The 13,346-nt window shown below is 39.2% G+C and overlaps 1 protein-coding gene across 5 annotated transcripts in view; it reads left to right on the top strand.

Moving 5' to 3' along the window:
- Positions 1–12,216: 12,216 nt before the first annotated feature.
- Cbl (E3 ubiquitin-protein ligase CBL) overlaps positions 12,217–13,346 on the top strand; it is a 468,900-nt gene continuing 467,770 nt past the window's right edge. For all 5 annotated transcript variants that reach the window (XM_067136287.2, XM_067136286.2, XM_067136285.2 and 2 more), the window contains exon 1: positions 12,217–13,029. In XM_067136287.2, coding sequence (XP_066992388.2) covers positions 12,482–13,029 — 548 coding nt within the window. In that variant the 5' untranslated portion in view covers positions 12,217–12,481. The remainder of the gene's footprint in view (positions 13,030–13,346) is intronic.

Below are 13,346 nucleotides of genomic sequence, written 5' to 3'. Positions count from 1 at the left end.
AAACATGTAAAATGTTTATGAATGTTGGAGGTCAGTTTTTCACTCTGTTAGGCACAAAGACACGACACCACATTCTGTCCTGCACAAAGTTACAACACTACCAATCAACATGCGAAGATCAAAAAGGCTTGAATTCGCAGACGAACAGATCTGTAGAAGAAAGCCGCCAGCTCCCGGTGACCAGCGCGGCACACTCAAGGTCACGCGCTGCGGCCAAACACCAAAGTAGAGTGGAGAACGTTTCGAAGGTCCAGAACCTGTCACGGCTGCGGGAAGCCAAGTACGTATATAAAAAATATACGATGCCAATTAGTATAACCGAATGAGCACCTGTACTCCAGCTAAGATCTTGGTAAACAGTTGACTTGAAAAAACAATTGTAGAGAGAAGAAAAAAATGTAGTAAAAAGCGCAATATCGGAAAACAAATGAAAACTTATATGCACAGTGCGCTATTTTTTTTTTTTTTTAATTTTTTTAATTTTTAGGTTATGATTGAAGTAGTCGAAGTTGGCGCAAGACAAAAATTTTTGAAAGAGGAGAATAAATTAAACGAGGAACAGTGATAGTGAAATAAGAGAATAAAAGAAATTGAAGTTAGATGGTAATGAGGAAAGATAAGATAGGGAAATGAAGGAGGGGTAGTTTAAGGTGGGTTAGGAGGGTGGGTTATTGGAGGTAGAAAATGTGGGTGGGAACTATGTAAGACATGGAAAATAGAATTGGGGTTTTGGAATTTGGAATTTTTGAGAAGAAGAATTAGGAAGTCAAAAAGGATATTGGGTTTTTCAGAAATGTCGTTTAAATTTCTTTTATTCTTTCTCTTATTTCACTATCACTCTTCCTCGTTTAATTTATTCTCCTCTTTCAAAAATTTTTGTCTTGCGCCAACTTCGACTACTTCAATCATGACCTAAAAATAAAAAAAAAATTTAAAAAAAGCGCACTGTGCATATAAGTTTTCATTTGTTTTCCGATATTGCGCTTTTTACTGCATTTTTTTCTTCTCTCTACAATTGTTTTTTCAAGTCAACTGTTTACCAAGATCTTAGCTGGAGTACAGGTGCTCATTCGGTTATACTAATTGGCATCGTATATTTTTTATATACGTACTTGGCTTCCCGCAGCCGTGACAGGTTCTGGACCTTCGAAACGTTCTCCACTCTACTTTGGTGTTTGGCCGCAGCGCGTGACCTTGAGTGTGCCGCGCTGGTCACCGGGAGCTGGCGGCTTTCTTCTACAGATCTGTTCGTCTGCGAATTCAAGCCTTTTTGATCTTCGCATGTTGATTGGTAGTGTTGTAACTTTGTGCAGGACAGAATGTGGTGTCGTGTCTTTGTGCCTAACAGAGTGAAAAACTGACCTCCAACATTCATAAACATTTTACATGTTTTTTATGGCTGATGATGACCTAGACTAAGGTCGAAACCGGTCCCATTTAAATAGAAATGTGATTGCTACGTTTCTTTCTTTTGAGTATTGAATAGGTTGAACCTCCTTTCCAGTTATTTAATTTTTAACATACGTCAGTTTAACAAAGCTGTAAAGAGAACTTAATGGTCCACCTATTTAATACAATACAATTTGTTGTTCAGATTAAGTTACAACATATTATTTAAGGTGCCTGTTTGCTTGTTGTATTCTTTTCCCAATTTCCTCGGTTATCTTTCCATCTACTGTGATCACACTTCCCAAGCACTTGAAACTTCTAACCACTTCCAGAACTTTACCATTCAGTTGTATCTTTCCTCTTCCTTCCTTCCTTCCTTCCTTCCTTCCCCTTGTCATCACTATTGTTTTACTTTTCTCTGTGCTTACTTTCATCCCAAATTTTTCTATATCTTGATTACATGCATCTACTTGTTTTTGCACTTCCGTTTCATCCTCACGCCATATCACTTCATCATCTGCAAACAACATGGCTTTTGTTGCCTGTCTTTCCAATCTCTGTTTAATGTTCTTAGGAATTTCATCTGTAACCGGTTTCCAGTGGTTACACGATACACAGTTAAGAAAAGGGGAAAATATCAAATTACATGGCACTTTAAAACTTTAGCACACAATAAAACAACAGATGAACTGCCCCAATACAAACAAATAAACATCAGGTTGGGCAACATGACATGCTTCTAGAATCGACAGGGGCCAACACACCCCATTCCAAAAGTCTGCGTCACAAAATTTCCAGAACGTTACAAAATATCACTTAACGATAATAATAATTTATAATTTAGTAGTTACATTTCAAACTTTAGATAAGAGGAATACAAATAAAATATTCCACAACAATATTTTACACCATACAGTAAACATTTCCTTGAAAGAGGGAAGAGGCATGGTATTTTACACAACCTAGCAATTTTTTTTTTTTTTTTTTTAAGAGATTCTCTCCACAGGTCTCATCCTTCCTCACCCCCGAAAATCGAGCTGTGCTCAACAATTACCATAAGATTAACTAGGTGGGTGTTGTGTTGATCACACCTGGAAACTTGCACACCATAATTCAGATATTTTGTAAAATGTAACATAATGGCATTCACAAACTATTTTCACGTATATAGTGCACTGATAGTTCTTGGAAAGTTTGACAGTCACCTTACTGACAAACATTATTTTCTTCAAGTTGAACTTCCAATAAAATAAAAAAAACTGTCACTACACCAAAAGTCCATTCAGTAACTTGCGGTATTTTAAGGGTTACATATAAACACAACATAAATGTCAAAATGTGATGCATACTACAGTTCAAAAATGCATTTGCCAACATTCCAAAATTGCTTCGACCATTTTTAACTCCGTCTACAGAAAAGGATATATACTCATTCCTTCTACCAAATGTCAGTAATTCAGAGCCCGTTCACTTTCTTGTAAGAAGGTGTCCACTGCCTCCTTCTTAGCAAAGTTTCAGAATAAGTAGATCTTGCATCAATTTTCACATTAATCATAGCATTGAAGGCGCGCAACTGGACCACTGGTTATTGCTGATGATGAGGCTGCCGACACGTCCGTTTGCCAACAGCCTCCATTCAAGTTCAGTCCAAACCAGGTCGCTAGGTAAGTTGCACCGCAGTCCAGCCGTATCTAGAACCAACTGGTAATGGGCAGAGGGGTGAGGTGCAGTCTAGCCAGACTGCCTCCATCAGGACACTTGGCCACTGGATAGCGGTGCCGGATGGTAGCACCCAAGTCATACAGTGTGCCTCTCAACTTGTCACGTTAGGTTGCCGTCAGATGAAGTTGGTCACTGCAGCCACTGCAACATAAACCAACACGCAACAGACAGGGTAATACTTGAGGCAAAGCTAACCTGCCGGACTAGAAGCTCTTGGAGAGAAGACCATTTTCAAAGGAGGGTTTGTGTTCTTTCTTCAATTTATTGACTAGCATAGAGTAACACAACCGGTGGCTCAACGAATGTCATGTAGAGACCCCCTCCCACACCAGGGACATTAGGGCACCTAGCCCCGGGGCAAGCACTATTCATGCATTTCAGAGAAGATTAGGGTGGGGTGAAAGAAAATAAAACTACAGGAGTTTACCTGGAGCCCGAAATGTTAGGGGAGTAAATTCCAATCAGTGACCCTAAACTAAAACCTACCTAACTTATCATACTAAACCCATTACACTAAGGGAGATAATTGCTTGAAGATACCTAATGTATTTACACACAACAATTACAATTTCTATTACTAAATTACTCAAATCACTTATGATTAGGGTACAGATATAACTAATACGTGCTGGCCAGCATCTAAAATCTTACAAATACCTTACAACTAAAATAATCTTACAAGGTCACGAAAAACGGAATTTACCCCTCCCTATGCAACTTAAGGTACCTTTACCTGAGAGAGGTGTACTCTGCTGATCCTTTTCCTTTCGGGATCACTCACCAATAATGACACCAGGGTAAGGAACTTTAAGATGGTGCAGGGACCTCGAAATCTGGGGGGCCAACTTCCTGATAACGTGGTCCGCAGCACTACTGACAGGATGCGTTTTAATAAACACCTTGTCACGTGCATGGTGGCAATTAGCTCGGATCTTTCCTGGGCTGGTGTCGCCAGGTAGAAGATCATTAATTCACCACAGATTTGAAAGTGGAGAATTTGGGGTAAAGGCCAACATTAATGAAGCAGGAGTTTGTTTGTGACTTTCATGGACGGCAGTGTTAAAGGCAAACAACAACCAATTTAGTGATGTATCCCACTTAGAGTGGTCAGCGAAGTGATAAGCAATGAGAGCAGATCGAAGATCACGATTCACTTTTTCAGCATAATTTGGCCTCTGGTAATATGGGGTAGTGGTCACATGAGCAGTGGATAGATCAAAACAGAAATTATGGAACTGGACAGAGGTAAAAACTCTTGCATTATCACTCACCAAAAATTGACAGGGTCCAAATGAAGCAAAGATCTGTTTCAATCACGAGATGGTGGTGTTGGCATTAGCCATACGAGTTGGAAACAGCCACGTAAAACGCAAAAAGGTGTCAATACACACAAGTATGAAACGATGCCCAATCCGTGATCTCGGCGGGAAAGGACCAATGTAGTCTATGCACAATCTCTCCATTGGATGAGAAGCTTGCTTGGAAGACAACAGACCTAGGCGAGTATTAGGAGCGGGTTTACTGATGTTGCAAGTTTTATAAGATTTAACAAGAGTACGGATTTCAAGATGATCCCCCATTGGGGATTTTAAAAAAATGCTTGAAGAGAGCCGGAACTTAGTTGGGACGACAATTTTGGGGCCTCTGCAACCGTGAGCAGGATAACACAAAACACTATTCTTAAGGACATAAGGCTTAACATGTTCACCAGTTTTAATCCTGTCAATAATAGCTTTTAATTCAGCATCGCCCTCCTGGTGTTTAGTTATATCTTTCAAAAGGAAGGGAGAGTCAGTGTGAACTACATTCACAAGGGCCGAAACTTGTTCAGGAGAGGGGTCTGCAGGGTCTCATTGAGGATCAGAACTGCCTGGATAGAACATCCTACTGAGGCCATCAGCCACAACGTTTTCAGTGCCACGAATGTGATGAGCTTCAAATTGGAAGGTTGAGATGCATACTGCCCAACGCACAAGACGACCGGTCCTTCTTGGCTTGGCCAGTACCCAACTCAACACCTGATTATCAGTTTCAAGATCGAAAGACAGATGTTCCAGGTACATTTTGAACTGTTCTAAAGAGAAGACAACAGCTAAGGCTTCCAACTCATAAATGGAATAGTTTTGTTCAGCAGGATTCAGAGCACAAGAAACATAAGAAATGGGATGATGCCCCTCTTCAAATTCCTGAAGGAGAACACCAGATATACCTGTGGAAGAGGCATCAGTCTGAAGGATGAAACATTTAGAAAAGTCTGACATAGACAGTACAGGAGCATTACATAAGGCAGATTTCGAGTTGCAAAAGGCTTCACGTTGGGCATCACCCCAAACAAATTTGGCAGCCTTTCTTCTCAAGCAAAATTGGGAATGAATTTACAAAAAAAATTAACCATGCCAATAAATCTGGCTACAGCCTTGACGTCTTTCGGCATGGGAAAATTTAGGATGGCGGCAGTGCGAGACTAATCAATAGAGACACCCTTCCTCAACACAATATGGCCTAAGAAGGACATTTGGGGTTGTGCAAAAGAAACCTTCCTAGCCTTAAGGGTTAGACCTGCTTTACACAGTCTGTCAAGGACTTCATTGAGATGAACAAGGTGTTCTTCAAAGGTTTCACTGAAAAGTACCAAATCGTCAAGGTAATCATGCACAAACTTGAATTTAATGTCTGACAAAACATTATCCAGTAACTCAGTACAAATCCGACACCATTCCTAACTTCGGTTTTCTTACCCATCCAGTGAAGTTTATATCCTTTCCTCAGTTGTTTTACTCCTGTGCCCTTCCATTTTGTCTCACTTATGCCAAGGATGTAAAGCTTCGTCCTCTCCATCAAATCCACTAGTTCTTCACATTTACTTTTTAATGTAACGATGTTTAGTGTTCCAATCCTGTGTTTGATTTTCTTGATTTGGGATTTCTTCACATAACATTGTAAAAGATCATCTGCCTTTCGTTCATCATACGTTACAAACGTTTGAGAAGATTTGTCAGTCTGGTATTTGCTTTTCTTTCCGAGGCTCGTTTTAGTTTTGAAAGCAATCCAAATTACTCTTCAGCTGGTTTGCTAAGCCTAACACTGGAGAGAAGTTTCTGTTAGGGTTTTCTCCCTTAGCCTTTGGCAGTCCCCTGCCACTTCTACAAGGCAGCAGCGTTGGTATCTTCTTCTCATTAACACCAGAGAGGATGGGTTGCCACATCCACTATCTCTGCCATTCTGAAGGTTGCCTTCTCTGCCAAAGGTGCCATTATAGACTTCACCCATAACCCTGGGCAAGGGCTGCCTCGTCTGCAATCTTCACTGTTCCAAAGTCCATTTCCTCCAATGAAGATTCTGTTGAGGTCTTCACTCGTAACCCTGAGCTGGGACCCTTACCAGATGTTACACACACGGGCCAGTGTGCTCTGGGACTCACATAGGCAGGGGCGCCACTCACTGGGCAGGGCTGCCTCCGAAGAGGGTTTCAGGGTCACTGAGACGAATAGTGACACTCCAGATGTTGTGTAGGTCCAAGTTCAGCACCGATTGGCACGGTGATACAGAAGGAGTGAAAAAGAAAACGTCCAAATGGACCAACATTAGTTTCATTACACAGTTTTCGGGGTCCCTTGGCTGATTGGTGACAGTTGGAATCGTGTACATAATATCTTAATGTGACGCGTAAATACATTACCGGTACGTTATAACTTATTTCTATTACTTGTTTGAAAGGATCAACTTCCCAGACAATCTGACGTGCTAGAAGAAAACATTTTAATGTGAAACTATATAATCTCAAACTAAAACGTAAAATTATATACATAACAATATTTCTAAATCTACAAAATAGTTCATAAACAATAAATCAACATCACACTAAGAAAACTTAAAAATCACTTGAAACAGGTAATACAAATCCTAAAAGTGAAAGGTGAGAAAGAGAAAATGACCAAAATGACTCGAGTTGTAGATGTATGTGTGTACAGTATCTTCCAGAATCGCTCTCAACCAAACTTTGTACAAATATGAATTACTATCGGAAAAATATACTGGAGGTGTAAGCCATCCTTAGGGGAGAGAATGACTAAAAGAATAATAAAAAATGACCAATGTTAGCATTGAATCCATAGTTTCTATGGTCGTTGAGATCTATTGTGACACTCTGGATGCCATTCAAGTACCAGTTCAGCTGCATAGGCATGGTGAGAAGTGGTGACGAAGAAAATGTCTAAACTGGCCAAGATTAATTTAATTAACGAGAAACAAGATAATCTATAAATAAAACAATAACTCTTAAACTAAAAAATAATTATTAATCAGTCAACATCAAAATAATGAAATCTACAAAATTTTGCTTTACATTAACTAGTAATAAAACACCTACAAGCAAACAATAATTCAAGCACCTGGGCAGCACCGGGTAATATAGCTAGAAACACAATAAACCAAGAAATACTTTTTCAAGTGAAAAATCTACTCTGGGATAATAAAATACCCCAGAAAGCAAAACCTACTTCATTCTAGTTCTCACCTCATCATCATCATCCTAAACCATCTCCAGTTTCCCGGGTGTGGTATATGAGCCTCCTCCATCTCATCCTGTCCTTGTACCATTCTTCCTCCACCAACTTGTCCCAATCATGACCTCTCAGCATTACATCGCTCTTAACTAAATCTATCCATTTCCTTCGTGGCCTTCCCACGGGTCGTCTTCCTTCTACCTTTCTGTCAAATTCCTTCCTTGCAGTTCTGTTTACTGGCATCCTCTTCATGTGACCAAACCACTTCAGTCTTGATATCTGAATCTTATTTAGGAGAGAATTGTCTATTCCTACTTCTTCTCTAATTTTCTCATTCCTAATCTTGTCTTTCCTGGTTTTCTGGATCATAGTGCGTAGGAATTTCATTTCAGCTGCCTGAAGTTTGGAATTATCTCTATTGGTCAGTGTTGTGGTTTCGAGACTGTATGTAAGAATTGGTGTATAATAGGACTTGTACAATGTCATTTTTGTTTTCATGGGTATTTGCTCATCCCACAGCAGGTGTCTTACCTGGTGGTAGAATTGTGTTGCCTTATTGATTCGATTGTTCACCTCATGTTTTGCTAGGCTGTCATTTGATATAATGCTACCGAAGTATTTGAAAACTGGAACGCTGTCCAGTTGAGCTTCATTTAACATGACTATTGGTTCTGCTCCTTCCCCATACACTTTCATCACCACCGTCTTGGTCTTGTTGATGTTTAAACCATATTTCTTAAACTCCTCATTCCAGCTTTGTATTCTCTCTCCCAATTCATCTTCTGAGTCACTCTAGATCGCAACATCATCTGCAAATGTGAAGGCTTTGATATCTCCATGTTCTTTCCTTTTAATAGATTTCATTACTACATCCATTACAATAATAAATAGAAGTGGTGACAATGAGCTGCCCTGCTGCACTCCTCTCTTTGTTTCAAACCAGTCCGACAAACAACATCCTACTTGAATACAGCTTCTGTTCCCACTATACAACATTTTCACTTTGTCTATGAGGCTATCTCGCACTTGAAGTTCTTTCATGCATTGCCAAATTCTTTCCCTTGGTACACTATCGTATGCTTTCTCAATGTCCAAAAATATTAGGAATAAAGGCTTGTTCTTCTCCCAGTATTTTTCCATTAGCATCCTAATTGCAAATATAAGGTCTGTAGTTGACCTTCCTGGTCTGAAACCATACTGCTCTTCTTCCAAAATTGGTTCAACAATATCTCTGATTCTGGTCTCTATTATTTTTTCCAATATTTTCAGGACATGAGACAGTAGTGTGATACCACAGTAATTAGTACATTTTCGTCGGCTTCCTTTCTTGAACAGAGGTACAATGATGCCCATCTTCCAGTCCTCAGGAATAGTATTTTCCTCCCATATCTTGTTGAGCAGTCTATAGAGCCATTGGATTCCTGGAACTCCCGCTGCTTTCAGCATATCTGCACTTAGTTCATCTATGCCCACTGCCTTTCCTTTCTTCATGCTCTTGAGCGCATTTTCAACCTCAAGCCATGTAATTGGTGGTTCAGTTGTGGTTCCTCGACTTGGCTCTCCTCTATCCGTTGTTATGTTTTCTGTATCTCCATTCAGCAGCTTTTCGAAATAGATCTTGAGTTCTTGTCTAATTTCTCCCTCTTCTTGTGCCAGAGTTCCATCATCACGTTCTATTGCTTTTATGGTCTCTTGATCCCTTCGCTTGTTTTTCACTACTCTGTATAGCAATTTCATATTTCCTCTACTGTCCTCTTCCAGTTTGTCTGCAAACTCATTCCATTTCTTCTCTTTTTCTTCCCTTACAATGTTCTTTACAGCAAGTTTCTTGTTCCTGTATACTTCCTGAAGTCTTTGTATTTCTTGTTCTCACCTATGGATTCAAAATATGTACCCTACATAACAAGGCTAATAGTAAAATCGAGTGAACAGAAATGAAATGAAGTTCATAGAACAATGAACCAAAAGACCAAGAAAGACAGATTAGAAATGAAGCAAACAGGAAGGAGGCTGGCATCAAAATACCTGTTACTGAGCTTTTAGGAAGACGCAGGCTACAATGGTTTGGACATGTTATGAGGATGGACAGAATGAGGAAAGCAAGGAATTACTCTGACACAGAAGTGAAAGGGGAGAGGCCAGTAGGAAGGCCAAGGAATCAATGGATAGACATAGTGAAATCAGAGGTCAGCAAGAGGAATGTCAAGTGGGAAGACATAGAGGAACAGAAGCTATATTTGGCCAGGAGAAGTGGTGAGTGCTTGCACACCATACTGGGGAATCTGGAGCTGGAATATGATCATGATTATGATGATGATGATAAAGTTCGAATATAAACACATCAAGATCCTAAAATGACATAATTTAAATACCGTACATATTGTATTAAGAAATGGGACAATGAAAATTTCATACATTCAGTATAAAACTACAATCACGAATATTTAAAACAGGCCACCCTTATAAAATTCTTATAAAAATTACTGGACAAACTGAGACTAAAGGTAATTTAAAAAACATAGTCCACAAGTAAGGGTTATCATCTTGAAGTTCTAACATCACTGGAATGTCTATCCTGAGTTATGTTAGTTAAGATTCTAGTATGTAATCTTCTTTGAGAAGTAAAATGTCCAATCAATCAAATACGTACTTAACTATGGAGCGTGGATTGACGATCACGGGGCCCTTAGCTGATTCCTGGCATTGCTTCCACATACTTGTGCCAGGCTCCTCACTTTCATCTATCCAATGGGACTTTCCTTAGCCAACTCTTGTTCTTTTCTGACCCCGCCGGTATTTGGTTCTCAAGACCTAGAGTCTTTCTGTTGCATGCCCTTTATGGTCCTTGTCTTTCTTTAGTTGATACCTTCATTTCTCGAAGTGTCAGACCCCTTCCATTCTTTTTCTCCTTTTCTTCTTCTTTTACTCTTTATTGTGCTTCGCATTTATGATTTACCCAGCCACTATAATACCAATATAGTTGATCCATTATTGGACATTATAAATTTTCCAGCCAACTCATTCCTGGTTGCCACCGTTTTGCCTCAGTGTGCTAAGTTGGGCTCATCAGTTGGTAAATAGCACACCTACCAAGATGCGTGGCTACTGCATAGGCTACTTGGAGCCACCAGCAGTGCCAATGGACCATGAGAGACTTTGTCTCATTTAAAAAAATTGATATGTATATCATACCCAGACACTAGTTGTTATAATATCAAATACCAAATCCATGAAGGATAATAAGGAAAATTTAGGAAAATAATAATCATATTGTTGTTGTTGTTTGTTTGCGATTCAATCTATCCATCTCATCTTCAGCATTCTTCTGTAACATCACATTTCAAAAGCTTCCATTCTCTTTCCTTTTGAGCTAGTTATCGTCCATGTTTCACTTCCATACATTGCCACGCTCCAGACAAAAGTCTTCTGAAGCATCTTTCTAATTCCTATATCAATGTTTGAAGTGGGCAAATTTCTTAAGAAAGCTCTTCCTTGCTTGTGCTAGTCTGCATTTTATGTCCACACTTCTGCCATCGTTAGTTATTTTACTACCCAAGTAACAATATTTATCTACTTCCTTTAAGACTTCATTTTTTAATTTAATATTACTTTCCTCACCTGCCTTCATTCTACTGCACTCCATTACTTTTGTTTTGGACTTATTTACTTTCATCTTAACTCCTTACCATACTATTCAGCAGCTTCTCAAGATCTTCTACAGTCTCAGATAAAAATAATATCATTGGCAAATCTCAGGGTCTTGATTTTCTGTCCTTGGATTGTGATTCCCTTTCCAAATTTCTCTTTGATTTCCTTTACTGCCTCTTCTATATAAACACTGAAAAGGAGGGGCGGTGGGGGGGGGGGGGGGTGGAGAGCAAACTGCAGCCTTGCCTCATTCCTTTCTGGATTGCTGCTTCTTTTTCAAAGCCCTCTATTCTTATCACTGCAGACTGATTTTTATACAGACTGTAGATAATTCTTTGATCAGGGTATCTGATCCCGATCACCTTCAGAATTTGAAATAGCTTGGTCCAATCAACATTATCGAATGCCTTTTAATGATCTACGAATAATAATCATAGTAACCGAAAAGGAATTAGCCTAATCCTATGAGAGAAAATTAAGGTAGAGGAGTCGAATTTATGTCAATGTCTTATCTTCCAATGCCCCTTGTTTGATTCAAATCGCAAGCACATCTCAAATCCATTTCTTGAAAAAAGTTCCTGCTGCCTACTCAATTATCATGCTTGATTCTATCTCCTACCCCTCCTACTGCTGAAGTTTTGGTTTTGTCTTTGTTTTCGTCTGAAGCCAACATCAGAATTTAATGTTACCGGTATCTGTAGATCCGGATTTTTTTTTGTCTCGGTAGTAAGCTGCTGCGTAATTTCGGATTAGTTTTTAACTTTTTAAATTCATCTCCTCTGATTACAGTTAATGGAGGATAGTTGCCCAGTTATACTTCCTCTTAAAACAATGGATAACCACCACCATCAATTTCATAATACCGCCGTATAATTAGTACTCTCACTGACCGCAAGGAGATCAGACGAGCGTAAAGCTTGGCGATCGCGTGTAGCACTATGTCGGCCGGGATATTCGTGCTTCAACTGTTTATTGTTTCTGTCGAATTCGTCATTCGGCATCTGTGAGCAGGATGCAGTGTCATAGAGATTTTGAAGTGAATTTGTCCGTGTTGTTTAGTGCGTTATGTAATGACAATCATGCGATTTCTATGAAGATTTTAATAGTGAAACTGTGAAGTGATTAAATCGTGATTTAAGTTAAATGTTTAATGTGCTATCTGGGCTTCTCCTCTTCTATCCAAGAGCGTTTATCAGTTTTTTTAGTGAGGGGAATCCATGATGGCGGCACACAGAAATAGGACCACACAACATAAGAATATCACGTCAATATTTTCTAAACTTCATGGAGCATTTGCTGATGCAATGGCTCCACCAAAATTAGCAACCGATAAAAGAACATTGGATAAAACTTGGAAATTAATGGATAAAGTAGTTAAGTTGTGTCAACATCAGAAAATGAACCTCAAAAATTCACCTCCGTTCATTCTTGACATCCTTCCTGACACTTATCAACGGCTTAGACTTATTTACTCGAAGTACGAGGATAAAATGATCGTTTTACATAATAATGAACACTTCAGTGTGTTTATAGTGAACTTGATTAAGAAGTGTAAACAGGCCATCAAATTGTTCAAAGAAGGAAAGGAGAAAATGTTTGACGAAAACTCCCATTACCGGAGAAACCTTACCAAACTTAGTCTAGTGTTTAGTCATATGTTAAGTGAACTTAAAGCGATATTCCCTAATGGAACATTTGCCGGAGACCAATTCAGAATTACGAAGAGCGACGCTGCGGAGTTCTGGAAAAATAACTTCGGCAACAGGTATGTTGAGGAGTTCTGTCATTTACTTGCATGCCATCTAAATAGGCTATGGCACTAATTTGACTTTCTGCATGCTGCTGTGTCTACTGTGTCTTATTGTTCTAGGTAATGTAAATACTGTAGTGCATTCTATGTGGTGGATTATTGAAGTTTGCAGAAAGTTGTTTATAATCCCCTTACAGATAGCCTATATCTCTTGTTGAATTCAGTAATTTCTTGGTGCTTTATCTTGCTTACCTTATAAGTTATAGGCTTCAGTAGAAGTTATGATTAAATTGATTCTGATTATGTTTCATGGTTTGAGAGGTGTTCAGCTG

Source organism: Anabrus simplex, chromosome 1, assembly GCF_040414725.1.
Source record: "Anabrus simplex isolate iqAnaSimp1 chromosome 1, ASM4041472v1, whole genome shotgun sequence".
NCBI lineage: Eukaryota > Metazoa > Arthropoda > Insecta > Orthoptera > Tettigoniidae > Anabrus > Anabrus simplex.
This window is presented reverse-complemented; position numbering and strand designations above follow the sequence as displayed.